Source organism: Bacillus rossius, chromosome 1 (genome assembly GCF_032445375.1).
Source record: "Bacillus rossius redtenbacheri isolate Brsri chromosome 1, Brsri_v3, whole genome shotgun sequence".
In the NCBI taxonomy this organism is placed as follows: domain Eukaryota; kingdom Metazoa; phylum Arthropoda; class Insecta; order Phasmatodea; family Bacillidae; genus Bacillus; species Bacillus rossius.
The window spans coordinates 49717882-49741549 of NC_086330.1; the positions used below are offsets into that span (position 1 = coordinate 49717882).

The 23668-nt window shown below is 37.8% G+C and overlaps 1 protein-coding gene across 1 annotated transcript in view; it reads right to left on the bottom strand.

The window, feature by feature from the left end:
* Nucleotides 1-28: 28 nt before the first annotated feature.
* LOC134528010 (uncharacterized) overlaps nucleotides 29-23668 on the bottom strand; it is a 38604-nt gene continuing 14964 nt past the window's right edge. Inside the window, exons 3-4 of the mRNA XM_063361212.1 lie at nucleotides 9241-9314; nucleotides 29-2154 (exon numbers count right to left, since the gene is read on the bottom strand). Of these exons, the coding sequence (XP_063217282.1) occupies nucleotides 289-2154; nucleotides 9241-9314 (1940 nt within the window). The 3' untranslated portion in view covers nucleotides 29-288. The remainder of the gene's footprint in view (nucleotides 2155-9240; nucleotides 9315-23668) is intronic.

Below are 23668 nucleotides of genomic sequence, written 5' to 3' on the forward strand. Positions count from 1 at the left end.
CAGTGAATACATATAAACACTCTAAAACTTTATATTTTATTAAATAACATACAGAGAAACAACACAAAACACCGTACTGGCATAATGGGTATCACTGTTTGTTAAAGCGAAACATTATAATAAAATATAATATAAATTAAACAAGTTGAAAGCTAAATTTTAAATAACTTTTTCGAGTTTCATAAATTTTATTGACAGTAATAAATATTTACATAAATACATACACAAAAAGTGATGATAATATCATTTGTGTGATTATGCTTTAAACATCAATAAAAATATCAGTGTTTACCAGTTGTAGTAGGCTCCTAGACCAGAAAATGACACATGTGACGCAACACTCCCAGGACCGTATGCGGTGGGCGAAGCATATGCTCGAGCATAGGATGGGAATCCGTACGAGCTGGTCGCGTAGGCTGGAGCAGAAACAGCTCCGTAAGAACCATAAGCCAAAGCGGAGTTGCTAACTCTCACGTCGGACTTGGAGACGCTGGAGTAGGGCGTGTCGATGGTCTTGGAGTAGGTGGACACCTGTCCCAGGTTGCCGGGCGTCCTCAGGATGTTGGAGTGCGACGAGGTGACGGCAGCTGGTGCTGCCAAAGAGGAGTAAGATACGGAGGCAGGTGCGGCCAAGGAAGAAGAGTAAGAAACGGAGGCAGGTGCGGCTACTGCTGCCAAACCGTATCCACGAGAGTATGCAGCTGAACCATAATAACTGCTGCTGTATGCAGGGGCGGCATATGAAGCTATTGCTGGGTAGGCAGCAGCAGCAGAGTAAGCCACACCAGGGTTGCTGACACGCACATCAGACTTGGAGACGCTGGAGTAAGGAGTGTCGATGGTCTTGGAGTAGGTGGACACCTGTCCGAGATTGCCGGGGGTCCTCAAGATATTGGAGTGCGACGAGGTGATGGCAGCAGGAGAGGTCAAGGCAGCAGGAGCAGCCAAAGAAGAGTAAGATACGGAGGCAGGTGCGGCCAAGGAAGAAGAGTAAGAAACGGAGGCAGGTGCGGCTACTGCTGCCAAACCGTATCCACGAGAGTATGCAGCTGAACCATAGTAACTGCTGCTGTATGCAGGGGCAGCATACGACGCTATTGCTGGGGCAGCAGCTGAGTAAGCCACCCCGGGGTTGCTTACACGCACATCAGACTTGGAGACACTGGAGTAGGGTGTGTCGATGGTCTTGGAGAAGGTGGATATCTGTCTCAAGTTGCCAGGAGACCTCAAGATGTTGGAGTGTGATGATGTGACGGCAGCGGGAGAGGCCAAGGCAGCAGGAGCTGCCAAAGAAGAGTAAGACACAGCAGCTGGTGCTGCCAAAGAGGAGTAAGATACGGAGGCAGGTGCGGCCAAGGAAGAAGAGTAGGAAACGGAGGCAGGTGCGGCTACTGCTGCCAAACCGTATCTACGAGAGTATGCAGCTGAACCATAGTAACTGCTGCTGTATGCAGGGGCAGCATACGAAGCTATTGCTGGGACAGCAGCAACTGAGTAAGCCACACCGGGGTTGCTGACACGCACATCAGACTTGGAGACACTGGAGTAAGGAGTGTCGATAGTCTTGGAGTAGGTGGACACCTGTCCGAGATTGCCGGGGGTCCTCAGGATGTTGGAGTGCGACGAGGTGATGGCAGCAGGAGAGGCCAAGGCAGCAGGAGCTGCCAAAGAAGAGTAAGACACAGCAGCTGGTGCTGCCAAAGTGGAGTAAGATACGGAGGCAGGTGCGGCCAAGGAAGAAGAGTAAGAAACGGAGGCAGGTGCGGCTACTGCTGCCAAACCGTATCCACGAGAGTATGCTGCTGAACCATAGTAACTGCTGCTGTATGCAGGGGCAGCATACGAAGCTATTGCTGGGGCAGCAGCAGCTGAGTAAGCCACACCGGGGTTGCTGACGCGCACGTCGGACTTGGAGACGCTGGAGTAGGGCGTGTCGATGGTCTTGGAGTAGGTGGACACCTGTCCCAGGTTGCCGGGCGTCCTCAGGATGTTGGAGTGCGACGAGGTGATGGCAGCTGGGCCGGCCAAGGCAGCAGGGGAGCCATAAGAGATGCCAGCTGGTGAAGCCAGTCCAGATGAATAGTACGAAACTGATGCCGGTGCATTCAGGAATCCACCGTTGACCGTTGTTAAGATGACAGCAAGGATGATACACTGCAAAATAAATAATTACAAACTAATTTTGGTGTGTATTTAGTTTGGCATCACTAATGATCTTATTTTTATGTATTTACCTATGTATATGTAGTACATTATTTAACAGGGATAATAAAAAAGGGGGGGGGGAGTAATGTCAGCACAGAGAAGCGATAATCACGGATAACCGAATTCAAATATATTTAGGTAATACAATACAAAAAAATTTTGTAAGTAATTTATACAAATAAAATGTACTAGTATTACTGCCACGAAGGCCAGGAAGCGATTCTAGGAAGGAAGGGCATTTGTTCCGTACTTGTATTTCAGCTTACTTCGGACTAGTATTTCTTATCACAGGGCAATTCTAGTTCGTTTTTTGTCTGTTCGTTTCTACTTTTGATAGGTAGTTTTTAGTTTAACTACTTTCTTGTTCCTTCCATAATGAATTACACTTCACTGGCTTGGTCCCCCCGCCCCCATAGAAAAATTGTTTGATTTTTAATTGAGAATCTGGTTAACCGAATGCCCGTTTAATCGGGTCACAGATAATCTAGGTTTACTGTACTCTTAATATCTTTACTGATTCATATTTAGGTTTAACTGTGCCAAATATATTTATAGTTGGTCATAACTGAAGTTTTCGACCAATAACAATGTCGTCATGTTAGTGTTTAACTGGTTTAAATAGGTGGAGAGAAATAATATTTAGTTCTAATACATAGAATTAGTCTAATATTGGTAGTAAGATCTCATTTTTAAAAATATGGTTTAGCATAAATAATAGTAAATTGTTTTAACATAAATCAAAGTTTTAATACTTATTATTTTACATTGTACACTACTTAAATACTAAAAAAATTGTAACTCCAAACAACATACAAAATTACATTTTTGGGAGTTTTTTGGAAATAAAACAAAATAATTATATGGGTGATCCATTCATAATATGGTACACTGCAAGTGAATTCAAGTATCGGTGATGTTATCATAATTACATCTGTATATCTGATGAATTTCGATTAAAAACTTAGCAAATGAGGTCTTATGAGTCAAGTTTAAATGCAGCCAATTTTTTTTTTAAAATACAAAATAATTTACCAATTGGAAATGATTTTAAGCATAAAAATCTTTACAAGAAAATATGACAATCCATTATGATTGCTTTGAAAAATAATACAAAATTATTACAGAGAAGAAAACGGAATTACATGACCAGTATGCAATAGAAAAACTCTGGCAAACTTTCTGGATTGAAACCTATAACTTGAGTAGGCCTATACATTTTTTTTAGTGATTTGGCACTTTGCCAAATTATAAAATATCTTATGGACGTGTGTCACTTTCACGCGTGTCTTAATTATTTTGTTAGCCAAAAATAAATAATCACCCAGCAGAAAAATATTTTGAACATCAGTCGAGATTTTCTAACTGATTTTCAATAATATAGTTCAATATATTACTTGGTAGTGTATATCTGATAATCTTTGCAGCAATTTAATATTGTTTTCGGCATAATTATGGAAGAGGAAACAGTCTAATCACTAAATATGGGTGGCTTTTGTGGTAGATTATACGTTGCTACTGACCACACAATATCAAGTTCAAATAATTGATGATTAGAGACGGGAAAAATTTGCGAATTCAGTTGGAGATAGGCTAAAATTTAAATATGTTTACCTTCAAGCTGCTTTTGCTATTGGCTCACTGTTCATCTGGACGACTATGGGTCAACGAGATACACTCAACCAAAGAAGTATCGAATAACATGCAAACCAGTGGAGACGACTCAGAAGTCAGCAGCCAATGAACTGGCGTTATTTTTGCCCGAGACACCGAGGTCTGTGTAGTTTATCCTAAGGTCATCGAAACCGCGAAATTATTTCCATTCCCTACTGACGAGCTGTTTGCTCGGGACAAGCCAGTGACACCCGGATCACCCTACCCTTGGTTCCTCTCGAGCGGGTGTGGAGGAGTCCTGGGATTCCAAGTCACGCAAAGGCAGAACACCGACCTCGGAGTTAAGAAGAGCCTGGGTTCGAATAACGTTCATGCCATCCAGGATTCGGTTTCCCGTAGTTTCACAAAATTATTTCCGGGAAATTCTGAAATGTTTGTTCAGGAATGCAAAATTTAGATGGATTCTTTTGAACCATGGCTACAAGTCGTTAAAAAGCAAATCGAATGTAGGTACGTCCGTGCGCCGACTGTGGCCGCAACACGCATTTGACAAAACAAACTGATCCGCCTCTTTTTTCATACTTTCCTTTATGCGTGAAAAAAATCATACTTTAATAGTATGTCTTGTTACTGGAAATGATTTCATAGATATTTAGAAGAAAATAAGTTGAATATCAAAAATATTAACACTGCTCCTTTACCTTCTTGTAATCAGCCCACTTCTATCCAGGGACGTAAATAGACTAGTTTCATCCCGGAACAAGAACTCATTTTTGTGAACCCCCTCCACTTTTTATTTAAACCAACCTAACCAAAAACATTTCCCGACAACACCTATATCGCCACTTAATATTTATTCCACTATTCCAAATACGTTTGATTCAACTTAAATAGTAAATAAATATAATTATTTTGAATAAGTATATTTATTTATTGTGGGTTGAAATTATTGTGTTAAATCAAAATTCCCCATTGAATGAATTATTTAAAGAACTTAAATATATTTATTTGCAGTCATTTAATTTTTAATACATCGCAAGTTGGATAGTGCACGAAAAATACCAGTTTTTAAATACTTGAATATATATATATATGTGTGCACTTTTCAATACAAATAATTCAGTTCAGCTGCCCTTCAATATATTTTTTTGTATTCTAACACTGAGATATTCAAAAAAATATATATTAAAAATTAATCCGCCAATTAAGTGCCTCCCCCCAACCCAATGATGCGCCCGTGACACAAGCCCTTTCTGCCCCTATCTTGTCACGTCCCTGCTTTCATCATGTTTCCTTAGACGATATGTAGGGGCATGTATATTTCACGGAAGGATTTCGTCACCTATTGTGCGTTAAAACCCTGTATAATCGCCTGTGTTTCGAGAACAGTTGAGTTTATTTCCTGTGCGTGTCTACTGCAGACACATGGAAACACTCTAATTCCGTGAGGAAGAAAACACGCCCCGAACGGCCCGATCAAATATGGCAGTAACTCCTCCTACAGGCAACTACCAATTGCAGTGAAGAAACCGCTAAAGTGGGCGAAACCTTGTTGCATTCTAAAGAGTGCTTCGGACTTTTAGAGAAAATTACATGCTCCAAACGATAAGGCATTCAGGTTAGGCCTCGCGCGATATGTTCGGTTATTACCTTTTCAAGCCATTATTTTGGCTTCAGGCCAGTTCCTACGGTTTTTCTTCACTACATAAGCATTGAATTTATGTTTTGTAACAAATATTATCATTAGAGATATGCCTCAGTATCTCAAATTTATACAAATAAGGTCTGGCAATTATTAAAAATCAACCATTCTTTGTTTCAATAATGGCGCTTTGTCTACCAAATGAAAGTTTTTTTCCACGGTTGGTTAACGCGCAAAATTGTATTTATAGAGACACATTTTAGAAATATTCGTTCATGAAAATTTGTGAGTTGCGAAAAACAGAAAATCTAACATGACGGACGAGTGAAAGGCTTCAGAAGCAAGCAAGCGCTAGACCTATTTAGAGGTAGGATATGGATTGTAGTTACACTAAAAATCCTTTAGAAACCTCACGCCAAAAGGGTTATTTTTTCTGATTGACAACCTAAGATTTCTTTGCAACTTGCACAAAATAAACATTACTTAAAAATTTTTAAAAGTTTTATTCTTCAGTTAGAATTGTAGCCATTTCAGAAATTTGCTAACAGAGATTTCACCCAAAGAGTTAAACCAGATTTGCATTCAAGAAAGGGCAAAATTTTATGTTACAATATTTTTCTAAAACATAATGAATAACGAACGATACAAATGCCGAACTTAAATAAGAATGAAATAGTATTGCGATGATAGATGTATATGCAAAATTTAAGACATTCAAGGAGATTGTTTACTGTAAATTTAAAAATTACATTTATACCTTTTCACGAGTTAGGAAAAATGCGAATACTAACGTGAGAAACTTAAATACTGCGGGGAGAAACGAGAAAGGAATAATTGTAGGCTGTAGAAAACAAGTCGGTTTGATAACGTTCTTTGCGCTAGTTACAGAAGAATTTTCGCTCTCTTTTTTTCCTGCAGCCGTTTACATGCCGCCGCCCGGGTAACGCCAATGAGATTCACTAAAAGTTTATTCACAAGAGATAGCACGTTGTGGTCTCCATCTATCCCCTACTCCCGACTAAAATAAATTCCCGAATTCGTCAGCTTCTAAGGCACGGTTTCACACGCTATGGTGATTTTTTTCATTATTTTTGTCATTATTTTTATTGAAGTATAATTCATAAAATTGTTTTTTGATACTTCCCTTGAATTTATTGTTCTGCTACAAATATTTGCAACAGATATTCACTTAGTGTAAGGTCACAGGTGTAAAAAAACGTCTTCAGAATTGTCATCACTTACGCGACTTTTTTTCACCCACGATATTACTTTCAGTAAATATCTATTGAAAATATTTGTGAAAAACCATCAATGCAAGGAATATATCAAGTTAAAATATTAGATATAGCCCTTAAATAAAATAAATGACATAAGAACGAAAACATATTTAATAAACATAGCGTGATAGACCGAGCTTTAAGTTGCAAAATTCAGTAATAGCCTACTTGAAGTCACAATATTCTACCGTACTCTATATGGCCTCCATCCCGAAGTCACCATTTTTAATTATTTTTAAACACGCGAATCGAATTTAGTTTTCTGACTCCAACTTGAATATTTGAAGAAAAAAAAAAGCTTATTTTCCTCCTTCACCGACAATTTTCTAGCGCAAAGTTAAAGACTGAGAATTATTTGAGTGCAAGAAATACATTCTACATTATCAAGTAGGCCCTAAATAGTTTCTAAAGATAAAAAAGTACGTGAGTGGTCATTTTATACAATCGTTATCATCTCCTGCCATTTTGGCCCATGGCGTGTACGATTACAAAACAGTTTCAGGAGTAAACTGAGTAGCACACCTTATATTGTGTTTCTCCGAACGGCTGTCTTGGCTTGGTCAGACGCACGACTTTTCACCCAGTTGTCCAGCCACGCGACATACAGAAATATACAACTGGCTAACAGATAATCAGTTGTTGTTGAGGCATCACGCAAAATATTTTCAGAACTGAGACGCATGGGTAGCAGCCAACTTCTTTACGTTTGAAAAGTGAAAAGAGTTTTCCGATACCTCACAAAATTACGTTCGATCTGAGTTAGTTTGTTGCAATTCCATATCGCTCTTCGGTATTTTGGTTGACGACAACTCTCGAATTGGAGACTAACATGCAGAAATCGCGAAATAATACTAATAAGTGTCTGATAAATGCTAACCTATCAACTAAGGACAAAAGGTACTGACAGCGCTCAAAAATATGCAAATGAACAACACCCTTTAACATTCTAGCGTGTTTGGCAACTATTCAGTGCTGCTATACAAGAAATAATATCGTCTTTCCTAATCGGGAGTAAATAGATGCATCAGCTACTAAAATTAGAAGAGACACACTGACTCAACTTGTAGTGTCTCGTTTAAGTGAAGTTGAAGAGTTTTCAGAAGGATGAAAAAATCTAGGGTAGCCGGTTTATAAGAAAAATATGAATTCAGTGATAATCATAACCCAAAACCTGGCAAAGTTAATACTTTGACCACAGACTAAGCCAAAATCTGATTAGATTACCACTCTGACTCAAATTTTACAACTGTATCTATCTTCAACTTCGTTTTCAAATGCCATGTTTTTTGTTTAATTTTTTTGCAATTATTTTTATTTAAAAACTATTTTTTTTTAATTTAACTTGATACCTTTTTTTACATTTGTTGTCCTTCCACAAATATTTTCAACAGATATCCACTTATGCAAGGGAGGTATAGAATTAAAATTTTAGAAATACTATCCCTTAAATGAAAGTAATGACAAAAATAAACGAAAAAAAAAATCACCATGGTTTGTGAGACCAAGACTTAAGACTTGAAATAAAAGTAGAGGTGAAGTTTACGTGCTACGGATACGAAAGGACGCACGAAGTTACAAGGCCGCCTAGATCATATTGGCCACCGATCTGTTGGGGCACAGACCGGCTTGTGCTCGCACCATACGTCGTCGGGACACTCGGCGATCCCGGCTCATCAGGACACGTTACACTTACAATGACGATTACCACCAAGTGGCGTTATGTCGTGCGCAGATAACTGACACTACGTATGGTTTTGTATCATCCGACTTAACTTCCTAACTGGACACCCCCCACGCCGCTTAAGGGATAGAGTGAGAAACCAACAAAATTTTGTCCAAAACAAATTTCAGTCATCAAATTTAAAAAATTTGGCTTCATTAAAGCTTAGTATATATTTTAACGGAATTTCTGAAGTTAATAACAACTGGCTGGAACAGAGAGTTTTCCCTGGTAAGTATTTGAATAATTTTCGGGAACGACAGCGACCGAAATAATACTGTCAATAGATACTATGTTACTGTACTTTCAAATATCTTAATGATGGATGTATGCCCAAACGAAGAACAGTTCCAATATTAAACGATAAACAATTGTTATGGCCTGAAAACTTTTGAAACCGGTATGTTGTACTTCTGTTCATATATATCTCCCACTTACAAGCTATTTTTTAAAAAATATATAGATTTACTGTCTCTTTCACAAAAAAAAATCGTCCTGTGTTTTTCGCCGAATAACCGACTCTCAAGAAATCGCAATCGGAACGACTTTTAGCGCGAGCGGCACCAGGAGATAAGACGGCGAGTATAATTCACTATCCTCGGCGATGGTTCCACTCGGAGTTGTTGCTTGCAGGGGCTAACGTTACGATGATATTTCTGTAGTCGCTGTCTGGACGGCAAGCGGGTCGACGTTCCCCCACGGCGCGCAGGAGAGGTGTCGTGTCGGCGGTATCGGCGGTATCGGTGGTATCGGAGGTATCGGAGGTATCGGCGGCTGGCACGCACCTTGGCCATGGCGACGGGAAGAAGCAGGCCGGCAGACGTCTTGTTGTGGATCCACAGGACGAGTGCTGGCTCGGCTGATGGCACCGCCGGTATTTATACCGCGGGCGGCCGGCCTTTCTACCGCCGCGGTCTCAGCCGGGAGGCGCCCCGCTCCTCCGCCCTCCCCCGGCGCTGCGGTAAATCACCCCCGCTCCAACTGGAGCACTGCCCTGTTGCCTGGTCCCTGTTACCAGCGCACCACCGGCACTTCAGTTGGGGGGATGGCGGTGGGTTGTATCGAAATCTCAGGTAGACCGCGATTTTACCCTTATGGTTTTCCAAACTCAACTGTGCAAAATTTTACAAAAGCTCGAAGAAAAACTCTATGTATTATTTAGATATAAAAATAAAACTGAAAATCCTTTTCATATATATTTAGAACCTTTAGAACCATCAAAATTGCATCAAGCTCGGAGTGAATTAGATTATATGTCATTGAGGAGTTTGCTCTCAAGAATGTTTCAAATGAATTATTTAAGGCTGTTTTATACGAGTAACTAAAAAAAAAATCGATATTTTAACACCAGAGAGAGGAAACTTTATTTTTCTATTACGATGTGTGTTGATACGGCTGCACGGCGGAAGATTTAAAACATTATATGTGTATATTCCTCAATTAAGTTTAAAATAAATTTTAATAATGTATTTAGTTTCTACGTAGCAAGATTATTTATACGTAATTATTTTCTAATATTTTTTTTAAATTTAGGTCAGCTTAATTGCTAACCGAATCTCCAGAAAATAATAATAAATATTATAGCAAAGAACCAAATATCTTTTGGAAAATAACTCAATTTATAAAGTCAAATTTTGTAAATATATATGTAAGCCAATATCAAAAAAATATTTCATTATAGTTGCATGTTATGTCAAATACAAAATGAGCTTGTGTTTATGAGAAGTGGCTCTACGAGCTCTACGAGCAGTCATAAAAGGTTCAGTTTACAGGCTCCATTTGTAAGAGTAAAAAATAAATAAGTCAATAAGCAAGGTCTTGTAGTTACAGAAAATGTGCAAATTATTCTCACAAAATATTGTACAAAAGTTTTGTTCGACATGTTTTTATTTTGTTTTTATATACTATTATATGATCTCTTCCCCCCGCGAAAGAGTTTGGATTCCGGGAAATACCCCGAATTCTGATAGATTACGAAAAATGCCCCCCCCCCCCCCCCATTTTTTTTTGAGTTGAATACGCACTTGGTATTGACAATCATGGAGTTACGAATTGTTAGGAGACGGCATGCTGTGCCATAGTTGAAGTCACATAATAACCTCACCATCGAATTACTGATGTTCAGCCCAAAACATTGTGGAATTAGTGTTTGAATGAGAATCTCCGCCTTTAAAAAAAACAGCCACTTCTAAAAAAAACTTTATTTAAAACTGTTTCCTTAATGCAAAAAACTAAGCTTCAGCCAATGTTTTGGGCGTCTAACCAACATGGCGCAACAACTAGTTGAAGGGGGAAAAAGGTCTTCACCCATTTGCCATGTAATCACGCAAACGTGGCCACACCGTTAATTTTGGTGTCCATTCTTGTCCTAGGAGCGAGATCGACAGGCGCTCTGCTGAAACCACGTGGGTGATGCGCCCTCGAGCTGTTGCAGACAAGCTGCTGCCTTCAGTCGCCTTCCATCTGCACGGCACGGAGGGAAGTAAGTATTCAACACATCAGACAGTCCGGTAGCGGGGGAAGATTATCTTTCGTATAAGTTTCAAACTAAATTAATAAGGTTTTAAATCATCAAAAACCTTTTTAACACAAAGTCTCGTTCCATTAAAACTTTTAATATAAAATTATACACACAAATAAACTTTTAAAAAAGCAATTGAACCTTTTTTATAGCTTGTGATATTGTATGTTTGTTTCCCAATTAAGAGCTGTTATCCGGTTAGTAGTTTACAATCTTTGGCTTTCCCTACAAACATATCCCTTGTCATTCTGCCAATTATTTTACGAGGGTGACATTTGTTTTATCTTATTTTTATAAAATGCTAAAGTAAAAAAAGTATTCAGTAAGTATATATATAATTTTTTTGCATTTTAAACATACATCTACGTAATGACGAACATGATTAAACATTTAGTAGTTGATAATAAGTTGATGTAAATGCAACGGTCAGCATTCATTCGATTATCTGAAATAAAAGCAACATAAAAATGGAGACGTTTATAACCACCAACAGTAACTGCATTAAGAGACTAAGAGTATTTTGAAAGAGGGGAAAAAATATTTTATATAAGAAGTAAACATTAGAAATAGTGTCGGATGCAAAGAGTGGGAAAAGGGGGGGGGGGTGTTTGCGGAGATTATCTCCCCTTACCACAATTTAATTTTTTTTCTTTTTCCGTTGAAATCTCCCTCAACATTCCTGTGCCTAGCACTGAAAACGAGAACGTGCAATTTTCTGTGCGTCTATTTATCGTCATTATAAGGTGTTTGGAGTGTTGCAACTGCATGAATTGCACTTGGGGAAAACAGAACTGTGTGAACCAGTTCGGGGTGACATTTGCAGGGGGCAGAGCGCTTGTAAATGTCAGAGCCGCTGTAAACCCACGGGAACGGTCCAGTATCGCTCGCGAAGCTGGCCTACAGGTTTTTGCGAAATGAGATGGCCGTGGCTCCGCTCCGGCTCTCTCCCGTCGGCCGTTCTTCTCCGCGAGGCGAGGAGGTGTCGAGACCGTAAACTGTCGAGCGACCGCACGAGGGTGTGGCTGTGTCATGGACACGGCCGTGCGTTGTACGTGAATACGTGTACGTAACAGGTTATATTTTCTACACAAAATATAAAATACACTATTTTATGTAAGTTATAATCAAGTTTGAACACCAAAAAGTCGCGTATAGGCCGACATGATATAGGTATTTTTGATTATATATTTTATTTTTATTTTAACACCATATATATTCTATGTAACTATTTTACAATAATGTTTTATATAGACAATCGATTGATTTTTGACGAGAGCTGACGATTGAAACTCAAACGAACGTCTTAGCTTCTCCGAGTCAAAAGTTATACTCAATGGAAATCTCTAAACGCAGCAAAACGACCTCAAAATGGCGGCGTTTTCCCCCTCCATCGCGCGCGATGCGTCACAGTCCTCACTTAGCGTAACGAATTCTTTGATCCTTTAGCAATCCAGTGGTGTAATTTAAATTTGGATGGAGATGATAGATATGTAGCTGCAACACCAAACTCTATCTCCCGATTTTGTTATCATTTGTTTTTTTGAATTGCCTCCCACTATGGAAGCAATTTTAAAGTTGTATTCACGTCAAAAAAATTAGCGAGTCTTACAGACTCGCCAAGTAGGCTATGTATAACATCCAACTATCGCTAACGAGCAAATTCATGTCTTTTCATGTTGCAAATACACTTATAATACGAAACTCTAACACGAAATTTATCGCAGAATTCTTCAAAATAATGCCGAGCGTGATAAATATACACAAATTCTGTTTTAAACTGCATCTCTTGACGCGAATCACACGTAGTTTCCGGACCCGCCGCTCGAATTCGCTGCCGGAGCAGCTAGGTTGACTACCGAATCATTTGATTAACTGAACGAAATTTTTAAGTATATAATGACACGGCTCCGATAAAAGCGAAATTGACTTAAATAAATACTAAACCCCCGGCTTTGGATCCGATTTTCAACAAATAAATTTATTAAAACACCAGTACCCATCTTGTTAAAATTCATTAAACAGTTAATATCACAAAGTTTCCCTTTGTGTTTGTGAACTGTGTGTTTCGAGCCTTTCGCAACAGATGGCAGCACCGAGGTAACAAATTTCCGTTCCTTGACTCTACGTTGCATTCACGAAACTACTCCTACCAAGTGACGTATACCGAGTTAAACATACAAACAATTAATGGATCGTTTTAAACCAGAGCAGAGTGGACACTAAAGGCAAGATTCGTAGTTTGGAGTCAAGTCACGTCCACTCCTGTATTCAAATTTTTCAAGCACTCAGGGTGTGATAAAGAAGGAATGTGTCATATATATATATATATATATATATACACACACACACACACACACACTCGCTGTGGCGTTACTTTCTTTCATACGGCTCGGAGGTGTGTGGTTTATAATTTGTCAGTTTAGTTCGGCCATGCGTGAAAGAGCGAACATGTTAAGACAAGTAAAGTAAATTGAAGTGCTCAGTCTGTATTTTTCAAAGAAAAACTACATATTAAATATTTTTCTTTTAGAAATTTAGATACCTAAACTAAATATAGCGTTTGAAAATAATATTGTCTGTTGGCCTGTAAGAAAATTGCTGATACTATTTACTTGATATTCAAACAAGCAGGTATTGGGTTTATAATGATTTAGCGTAAGATTTATTGTGGTAACTCAAATTATTCCGTAAAGTATGATGGTAATCATATACCAAATATAGATTACCGCAAAGCATTACATACAATGTGAAGTAATTACTTCACATATTAATTTGTTTTAATAATTATTTGAATGTTCTTCTAAATGCAGTCTTTCATTTTTAACTTCAAACAAAGACATATTTTAAAAAAAATAATATTTTATAATATTATTATTTATATAATTCAAATAAAAAAAATTGGTTGTCTGTAAAGTCGGTTTACGGACGATAGTTTAACGTGACAACGTCATAACAAAACATTGATGAAATGATTGATCCAGAAGAAAAGGAAATATCATATTCGGCCTGAGACTGAACCGTAATAGGTTTTTGCAACCAAACCATTTAGGCATTAAAAATATTATATTCTTTAAGGAAGATTTTTTTTTTTAATTTTTCTATCTTTTGTATTATAAAATCTACTTCTGCATACTTTTATGAATAAAATTGAATCATTTTTATTGAATTATCACTATTTTTTATGGATACAAAGAAGGAGTGAAATGAAATGTACAATTTAATTAATAAATTTACTTTTATTTGCATTCATTAATTCAAATATATTTATTACTTTTGAATTGTCGGGCGCGTCGTATTTATTTTTACAAATACAAAAAGAATTTCTCTTCGGCCGTGATTCGAATCTTCATCTTGTGGACTGGCAGCCAGCGATGCTAACCGCACAGCCACGAGGCCATATTGGAAACTATTGTTTCAGATGTTATAAATTAATAATATTCCACGCACGATATTTGTTTGAATTTCTTTTAACTAGCATATTCTCTGTTGGACTCGAAATATTTACACGCTCGTGGGCTCATAACTATAATACGGTGTGTGATTTAGTTGATCAAATAATAACTCATGACAAATAATTACCAATATCAAACTAAAGCGTGAAAACTATCATACCAGCAATAAATATTTAGTTACACAGCTAAAACAATAGTCATACAACACTGTTTAAATATACTGATTTACACTAGTAATTAAAATAATACGTACTTGTAAGAACGCCATTTCCTTGCGAATATACTCCCGTGGCGCGGTGCACAACAATAACCTCGAACCCCGCTATGTTGTTGTCTGCCCCAAGCCGTGTGTGACGACATGCGCAGGCGTGATCCAACCGGCGCGACCCGCCTATCCCTGCAGCATGGTGGGGTGAAACCTGAGCAGTACGCCACCACGTGCCGGCCGAGTTCTCTGTACCGTCCGCAACATACCAGAGAGATGCCACGCATGCGTAAACAGGACACATCCATGGTGGGACATCCGTAGTGGGACAATTTTTCGTGCGTGCAGCCAGCGTTCATCGATTTATTAGACGTTGTCACGTCAAAAATAAACAATTTGTGTGAATTACTCTGTCCCAAGAACGAATTAGTACAGTTATTCCCGCATATTTAAACAGGCTTTAATGATTTCGTCCTTGAGCCTTCTGAGCCCATTGCTGCAAGGGATTGTATCCACAAGTCATATGTGTGGCTTTCTGCAGATCCTTGGGCTCTTCTCCTCCTATCTTCGTGACTCAGGCAGGGTTAATTAACCACACGAGGAACGCAACAATGCAACATGCAACCAATACAAGGAGATCACGGTCGTTTATAAGCACGGAAGTCGCAAAAATCACTAAATATACAAATTGAAAATTATAAATCAGTGGGAAACAAAAATTTCTTTGCCAAACGTCTTTTGTTAGTTCATGTTTATCATAAAAATATGAAAGTGTCAACAATTAGGGTTAAAAGTGTTGTGTGGCTGTGCGAAAATTTGACAAGAGGAAACGTCATGTATATGACAAAACCGTGTTATTCCATAGACATAACGTCTGCGTCTTTAGAAGTTGCGTGGTTTTTCTTTTGCGAGGTGCGTAGTTTATAAACGAGTGAGTCAATGAGAAATCCTAAAAATGAAAGTGCCGAATTACGGAGTCTGCAGTCTCAAGTCTGCAGCCATTGAACATGTAGTATTTTCCCCGAGTGTGTATAGGACTGTGGGGTCTATCCTGAAATTCAGTAAACCTGCGAAATTTTCCCGGTCCTTGGTCATGGGATCGGTTTTCTATCATCTCCCTCCCACTTCCCCTAAAAATCCGCCGCTAGGACTCACATAGGTTCTGAGCGCTGAGATGGACACCGAAGTGGTTTGGGAACCAACTGCTCGAGGCTTTGTGCGTACCCGTGCGACCTAATACTTTGCGGGAACAAGGGAAGTCGATGGCCCCCCCCCCCTACGCCTTCCGACGCCGCTGCGAGGGTGCCCACGTCATTTACGTCTGTTCCGCTGCGATCACCGCATGGCGCGCTTCTACCAATTACAGCACCAACACTACACACCTACACACAGTAAAACGATTATTCACTAATGATAAGCGAACACGGAGTTATATAGAGATCATACTCAACATTATAAATGCTATCATATAACACGAGACACAGATATATTCAGACGTCTTTGAAAAGTGTAGGCTACTATTAAAATGTAAGTATTTTTCAGCACTTGTAAGTTAAAAAAATACATTCAAAATTAACATTTTACCATATTGTCTGATAATTTATCTTTCTCTTTTAGATAGATTTCGAAGAAAGACTATCTATTGTAGCCGTTACCATCGTGCGACTTCTGGAAAATATTTACTCCGTTTTTCGTTTCATAGTATAAATCCCAAAACAATTGTCAACTCAGAAGTTTATATGTATATATCACATTTTTATGTACACGATAATGGCCGAAATTTTGCACAAATCACTTCCAAACTGATATTTAAAATATAGTAATGGAAAATCTCAGTCGAGTTCGAAAATGGGCAAAATCCGACCAATAAAGTTGAAAGGGCGAAGTTTTATTTGTAAAACAGAAAAATTGCATTAACTACCATAACAAAGTATGAAGAATATCGCATTCTTTTGAACTTATTATTTCTTGTAAGGGTAATACCAAAAACTTTTGTCTATATAAATTTTTTATATGACTAAACATAACTGTAAGGGGTGGAATAAACAAGTGTTGGCAGATAAAAAAATTCATAACTCCCTTAGTTGGCACACCATCAAATCCGTTCAATTTGTTTGTAAATCATAACTTTTATCTAAAACTCTTGTTGAAATAATTTTTTGAATCCTGCAAGGGATTGGATAACACAGAGGTAGATTTAAAAAAAAACTTTCATAATTTCCGTACCATGTTCACTATAAAAGACGTTATTATTTACTGTAAAACTTAAAATATTAGCTACAACTTTAGTGGGAATTATTTTTTTATACGTCGTACCATTACTGCATGATGTGGAAAAAATTGTTTGAATGACAAAAAAAATATTACAGCCTCAGTATCAAACACTATCAAATCCGGTAAGATTGTTTGTAATCTTTATAAATATTTTTTGAAACAATTTTTAATATAGCCATTCATTGCTGGAAGAGTTAGATGAAGAGAAGTTAAATTACAAAAGAAATTCATAACTACCTTAGAAAGCACACCATGAAATACATTCAAATTGTTTGTAAACATTGTAATTTTTATCTAAAACTTTCATCCAAAATAATTTTTGATAAGATGAGCCTTTGTTACAGGAGGTTGAATAAAACAGTGGTAGAATTAAAATAATTCATACATTCTGTAGGTACGATGTACATGATTAAATTCGCCCTAATTTATTTGTAAAACATTAAATTATTATCTACAACTTTCGTCTGAAATAATTTTGTCTATACAACCTACCGTGATTGTAACAGGTGTTGAATGACAAAAAAATGCATAACTCCCGTAGTAGGCGTCCTATCAAATCCGTTCAAATTGTTTGTAAACCCTATAAATATTATGAAGAAACCTGTTTCCAGTACATTTCTACAAGAAATCTACTTCCTACTTCGGAATTTACCTACGCACGTAGAGTGTGGCAGAAATGATTATTTTATTTTTGTAATTGTTATAATATTTAATTTTATTGATCATAATTAAAAAAGTTTATTATTTTTTGAAGACGTATTGTTATTGTTTGAAAGCCACCAAAGATTGAGATATGTCCTTGGTTTGAATTTCTAGGAGTGCGTGAAATTAAGCCTTCACATTATTTTTAAAAATGTAATTAAATTTATTTAACATAATAATTAGTTACAAAAGGGAGCCGAAACAGTTATAAATAACCTCACTTTAAGGGGGTGCCTCCCATTCAGGTCATGATGTTATACTTACAGTAATCACAGATAATCTTGTAGCATTTTTAAATGGTGTTTCTCACAAATATTTTATAAATACCGTAAAATACTGCCTGCTTGTGAACTTCTCATTTGTAGAACAAGGATAGAGTTCTAGCACAAGCCAGAATTTTTTGTAATTTTTTTATATTTTTATTATAAATCTTTCTGTGAATTTTTGTTATAATGTAAAACGTGTGATTTTCTCCGTGTGCTCCCGATTATTCTTGTCAATATTTTGATGGTGTTCTCCGTGTGCTCCTAATTATTCCCGTGGTTTCTCCAAGTACTTCTGGTTATTTCTGAGAAACCTATCTCTGCATTAAGGATTGTTTACCTAATGAGACATGCCATTTTATCCAGTGTTGTAATTAAATTGTGAATTTCTGATACTAAATCAGCACTTGTAATATTTTTAACTGGCGGAATTAAAAAAAATGCATTACTCAGTCCGATAATTTGTGATAAGACCGATGAGAAACACTATCACGAAGGACGAACTTCCTTGTCCTTGGTGTCTAGCGAAGCCATCCTTCTTTTGCGATCGTTAATGAGAATCCCGCATCCCACATAAAATAAATAAATAAATTATGACTTAACACAACACGTGACGACATCTCATGCTAATAATAGGGACTACTTGTAACAAGTTATTTTATATGAGATAACTTTACTCTCGACGCTGACTGGAGCCATGTATGCTCGAAGCCTCGTAGCATTATGTTGTGTCTGACAACATTTTTATCATTTGAAATAAAAAATGAAACATCCATTCCTCAGTCAAATAATATGCCATGAAACAAATGAGAAACACTAACATGCAAGACGTACTTCCTTCTCCTTGTTGTCTAGCGAAGCCTTCCTTCTTTTGCGATCGTTAGTGAGCATCCCAAATCCCACATAAAAGAACTAAATTATATTTACCTGCAAGAAACTCGTGGCGTCATCTGTAGACAATAATCGAGACTACTTGCATCAAGTTATTTTGTATGAGATAACATAACACTCGCTGATGAAATATTTAAAAAATTCTATTTAAGTAATGGATATAATTTAAAACTCTCAGTTTGCATCTGGCATTAGTCTCAGTAACTAATATCAATCCTGATTCGGTGTCTGTTGCTGTATCGAAAGGACACAGGTTTGAGTTTTGCAGCAAAGAATTTATCTTGAGAAAGAATGGAAGACAACACGAGAAAAATTACTGTGTTAAAAATCCACTACGCAATATGATACGTTGTGTTCGATGTACCAAGTCGTTTACGCGAAGAGAGAGCTTAAAAAGACATGACAGAACTTGTAACGCCAAGCCTGCGTACAAGATAGAGAACAACGATGGATCTACTAGTCTAAAGAAGAGTGATCTGCATTACGACAATAATTTTCCTTGTCTTGGGAGAGATTATGTTCGTGGCTCTTCCGATGTCGACAAAGAACTTAAATTAAAGGACGTTGATTATTTATGGAAGAATGAAGACAATGGAAGAATCCTTAACGTGAAAAGTGAGAATACATTCAAGCCGAATTCAAGTAGATCTTTCCTACTTTGTAAAAATGATGGACTCCTAAAAAGGAAGCCTGGAGACAATGAAGAAACATCGACATCATCGATATCAAATTCTTACGGTAATCTAGGTGAAGACGATGCCTTTTACGGCGATGACTACATTGACTATGAGGCTGTTGACAAAGGCATAGACTGTGATGAATCACCTAAAGCTGACAAGATCGAAGACTGTGACGGTGTCCTGAGACCGAAACAATGGAAACGTCGCATTACAATAAATAAATCTGATAAAGCTTATTATGATCATTGGGACGATTGTGATATAAATTTTTTTAATAATAAACATGCAAGGAAGATGGTAGCAGAAGAGATTGATTACACATCATGAAAAGATTCAAACATACTGGTTGACCGGCTAAGACTTCTACATGGCTCGCTTTGTGCAGGAAACTATTCCTGCATCAAAGAAATATCCTTCATACTCAAAGAACTGAGGGAATCTGGCTACATACAATAATGGCTTGTTATACTTGCATTTGTATAATGTTGAGAAATAAATTAAATATTTAATTTTAAAACTTTAATGTTTCATTTCTTGTATTCTCATTTCTAACTAAGACTTAGTTCTCGTAACACAGCTTCCTTTTATTATTGTGCTTCCAAATGGACGTCCTTTTCGTTAAATGTGCTTCCTTTGGTTGATTGTGCTTCCTCTATGTCGAATGTGCTTCCAATTATGCTTCCTTTTAGTTGATTGTACTTCCAAATGTGCTGCTTTTTTGATTGTGCTTCCAAATGGGCGTCCTATTCGTTAAATGTGCTTCCTTTGGTTGATTGTGCTTCCTTTTGGTTGAATGTGCTTCTTCTATGTCGAATGTGCTTTCGATTATGCTTCCTTTTTGTTGATTGTGCTTTCAAATGTGCTGCCTTTTATATTGTGCTTCCAAATGCGCGTCCTTTTCGTTAAATGTGCTTCCTTTTGGTTGATTGTGCTTCCTCTATGTCGAATGTGCTTCCGATTGTGCTTCCTTTTTGTTGGTTGTGCTTCCAAATGTGCTGCCTTTTTTATTGTGCTTCCAAATGTGCTTCATTTATGTTGATGGTACTTCCAAAATGTGCTTCCTTTTTGTTGATGGTGCTTTCAAAATGTGCTTCCTTTTGGTTGATTGTGCTTTCTCTATGTCGAATGTGCTTCCGATTGTGCTTCCTTTTGTTGATTGTGCTTCCAAATGTGCTGCTTTTTTGTGCTTCCAAATGTTCTTCCTTTTTGTTGATGGTGCTTCCAAAATTTGCTTCCTTTTTGTTGATTGTGCTTCCTTTTTGTTGATGGTACTTCCAAAAATGTGCTTCCTTTATGATAGGATCCTTGGTCCTCTTGTAAGCGTAAAACATGTCACGCTTGTTTAATTGAATATAATTAGCTGTCGATAAAGAAGGTCGTGATGTTCGGAAATGACTGGTCTATACGTCTGACATTGTTTATGACCCGGTCTCATGGTCCGAAGACGTTTGGTCTATATGTATGTATGGCTTGGTACATGAACGTTTTAGAGGTTATTATAAGTATCGAAAAACTAGACTTTCATGTTAGGCTTATCGGTAATGTATTTAATTCGTCGGACAGGTATATTGTCTTGAGTTGTTTTTCGTAGAGTGAATGATTAATAACTTCGCGAAAGGTAATGGAAAACAAAATATGAAATTTATTTAATATTTAGTTACACTTGACACTGGTCAAGAATCAAACCGTGGACAGGAATCAATCGATTCAATATGTAAATTAATAAGTGAATTTTTCGGTAGAGTTTGGAATATTTTCCAGAATTTCTAGGTCAATGAATATAAATTTTCAAGATGGAGGTCATAATGGCTTACTGGAGGCTGGTAGTAGAAGATTTTAAGCCTCTTTTAGGATTTAAACATAAATTATTGAAGTTATTATTTTATACATAAAATTAATTTTTTATAGACCAGCGATTGAACCAAAAACAGGAATCGATCGAATCAATATGTATATTAATTGCAAATTTATTTAATGAGTTTTGAAATTTTTCCCGAATTCCTAGCTATATAATTACAAATTACCAAGATTGCGCCCAAATGATAAGATGGCGGGTGTCACAGTATTAATAAATGATTACTGCACTCTAGTGGGTAAATCTTAAACAAATATGATGGTAATGCACTCTATCAGACAAGTACACACACACACACAAGATGGAGTCCTCCAGCAGATGAAAACAAGATGGTGGCAATGTCCTCTAGCAGGTAATATATGTTAAGGGGCCCGCCTACATGCAGTGCAAAGTGAGCTGCAGAGGTTTAACAATCAGTTGTTTTTATCGAAACTATTTGACATGCGATTACCGATTTCGGATATAAAAGAGATTAAGGTACCGGGCATGATCCTAAAGTTGTTTAAGATGTCTCAGACATATAGTCGATTAGTAAATGCATGCTGAATAAGCCTAATTAGCGTATTTTCAGAGGCACGCCAAGCTCACAGTTTTCATTACTTTTGCGTAAAACCACTTTTGGATCGTGCACCAATCCTTTCTCTTTCGCTGCGTATATAATTTGCACTAGGTCACAACGGAAAATTTTGAGAAAAACCGTGATTTCTACGACGTGTGCTGCGCGAATGTTCTTCCCGGTATGTGGCGCCGCCACGGCCGCTTGACCTTGGATGACGAGGCAGGATGAAGGGGGGTCTCCGCGCTGCCTTTCTTCCTGTCCTCTTTCAGTTGTGCTTCGCTTGCCCGGACTGAATACTCACCCCGGCTAGGGCGGGCCTGTGGACACCAGACCGGGCTGAGTACACGCGTATTCCACAGTTAGTTGTGTTGAGGCCGAACGACATTAGAATTCAGCGTGACTGCAGGCGGGGTCATAAGGCAAGGTTACGACAGAATGCACCTCGGAAGAAGAACAAAACCATTAAAAGAAGTAAACGCCAAATCGTTGGGCATAAGTAATATTTCATTATACAAGTGATATATTCAAATCGATTTTATATGGCTTTGTTAGTTACGTATTTATTAATTTTATTTTATATGTGGCCATTAATATTTTTAATGGTATAAATTTATATGCAATCAACACTTTTAACCAAAATATGCATTTAACCATTTTAAAAACGCCAAGTTGAAATAAATAATTTCACGTAACATTTAAAAAAGTATTTTTTTTAACTTCAATTGTGAATGAACGTAAGAATAAGAAGAGCCTTTTTTTTTTGGAGGGGGTGGGGGTTCTTATTTGGTAAGCAGAATTTGGTGCCCAAAGCAATTAGCTACAAACTGTTCGGTGTGTGCAAACATGCATAAATATTGCAGTATTTCAGACAGTGTAAGTTTAATTTGGACATAGAAGCTTGTCATTATAGTCACAATTAAAACAAATAGTATTTTGCCGGCTGTCCATGGCTGACTGTGATAGTTTGTAGTGGGAACACCTCTACACATTTGAAAATTTTTATACAGAAAACAAGAATAATAAGTCATAAATAGCATTTGTTGCATGTTATTAATGGCCGTACGATTAGTACACACTTCTATGTTTTTTTCCGGTGATTCAAACCATAAACGTCGGAGTCTAGCAACATAGGTGCGGTTCTGGAAGTTGGAAGTGTATGCGTTCGGAGACGTACACGTGTCAATCTCGCTAAGCTCAGACTCACAGTTGACAAACGGAACTCCGTGAGAGCGGTTCAAAAAAAGTATCATATTGCATTATCGCCGCTGCTAATTGTAAAACCTTGACGAATTCCACAGGTTACTAAGAGACGTGTAATGTGTAGCCGCCGCTAAAATAAGAAAAAAACGACGCTGTGTTTATACTTATATCTCGTGTCACTTAAACCTCTCTGTGCGCTGGCGTGTTACGCATTGCGGAAAAAAGTTATCGTCTGTGCACATACCGTTCCACTCGTCTCACGTCACATTCTCATCAAGCACCCGAGCCCGGCAGTCGGACTGCATGCCTGACATTATAGCCCGCAGAATAAAACCATTTGGATATAAATGTTCAATTTTTAGTTTCTTTTGCTTACGAAGAGGCGACGCCGGACGTTTCGGCATCTAGGACCTTATTCACAATGCGCAGTCCGCAGTTTGACAACTTGCAACCGGCAGGCGGCAGTCGGAGATAAACTGTTCCACAGACAGCAGTCCAGCAGTCGCCAGTCGAGCAGTGGGATATCATCTAACTTCATTTCGGACTGCCAGACCGTCCCGGAGCAATGGCATACAAGAGATCCCACGCGGAATGACTGAAGAGTTTTAACA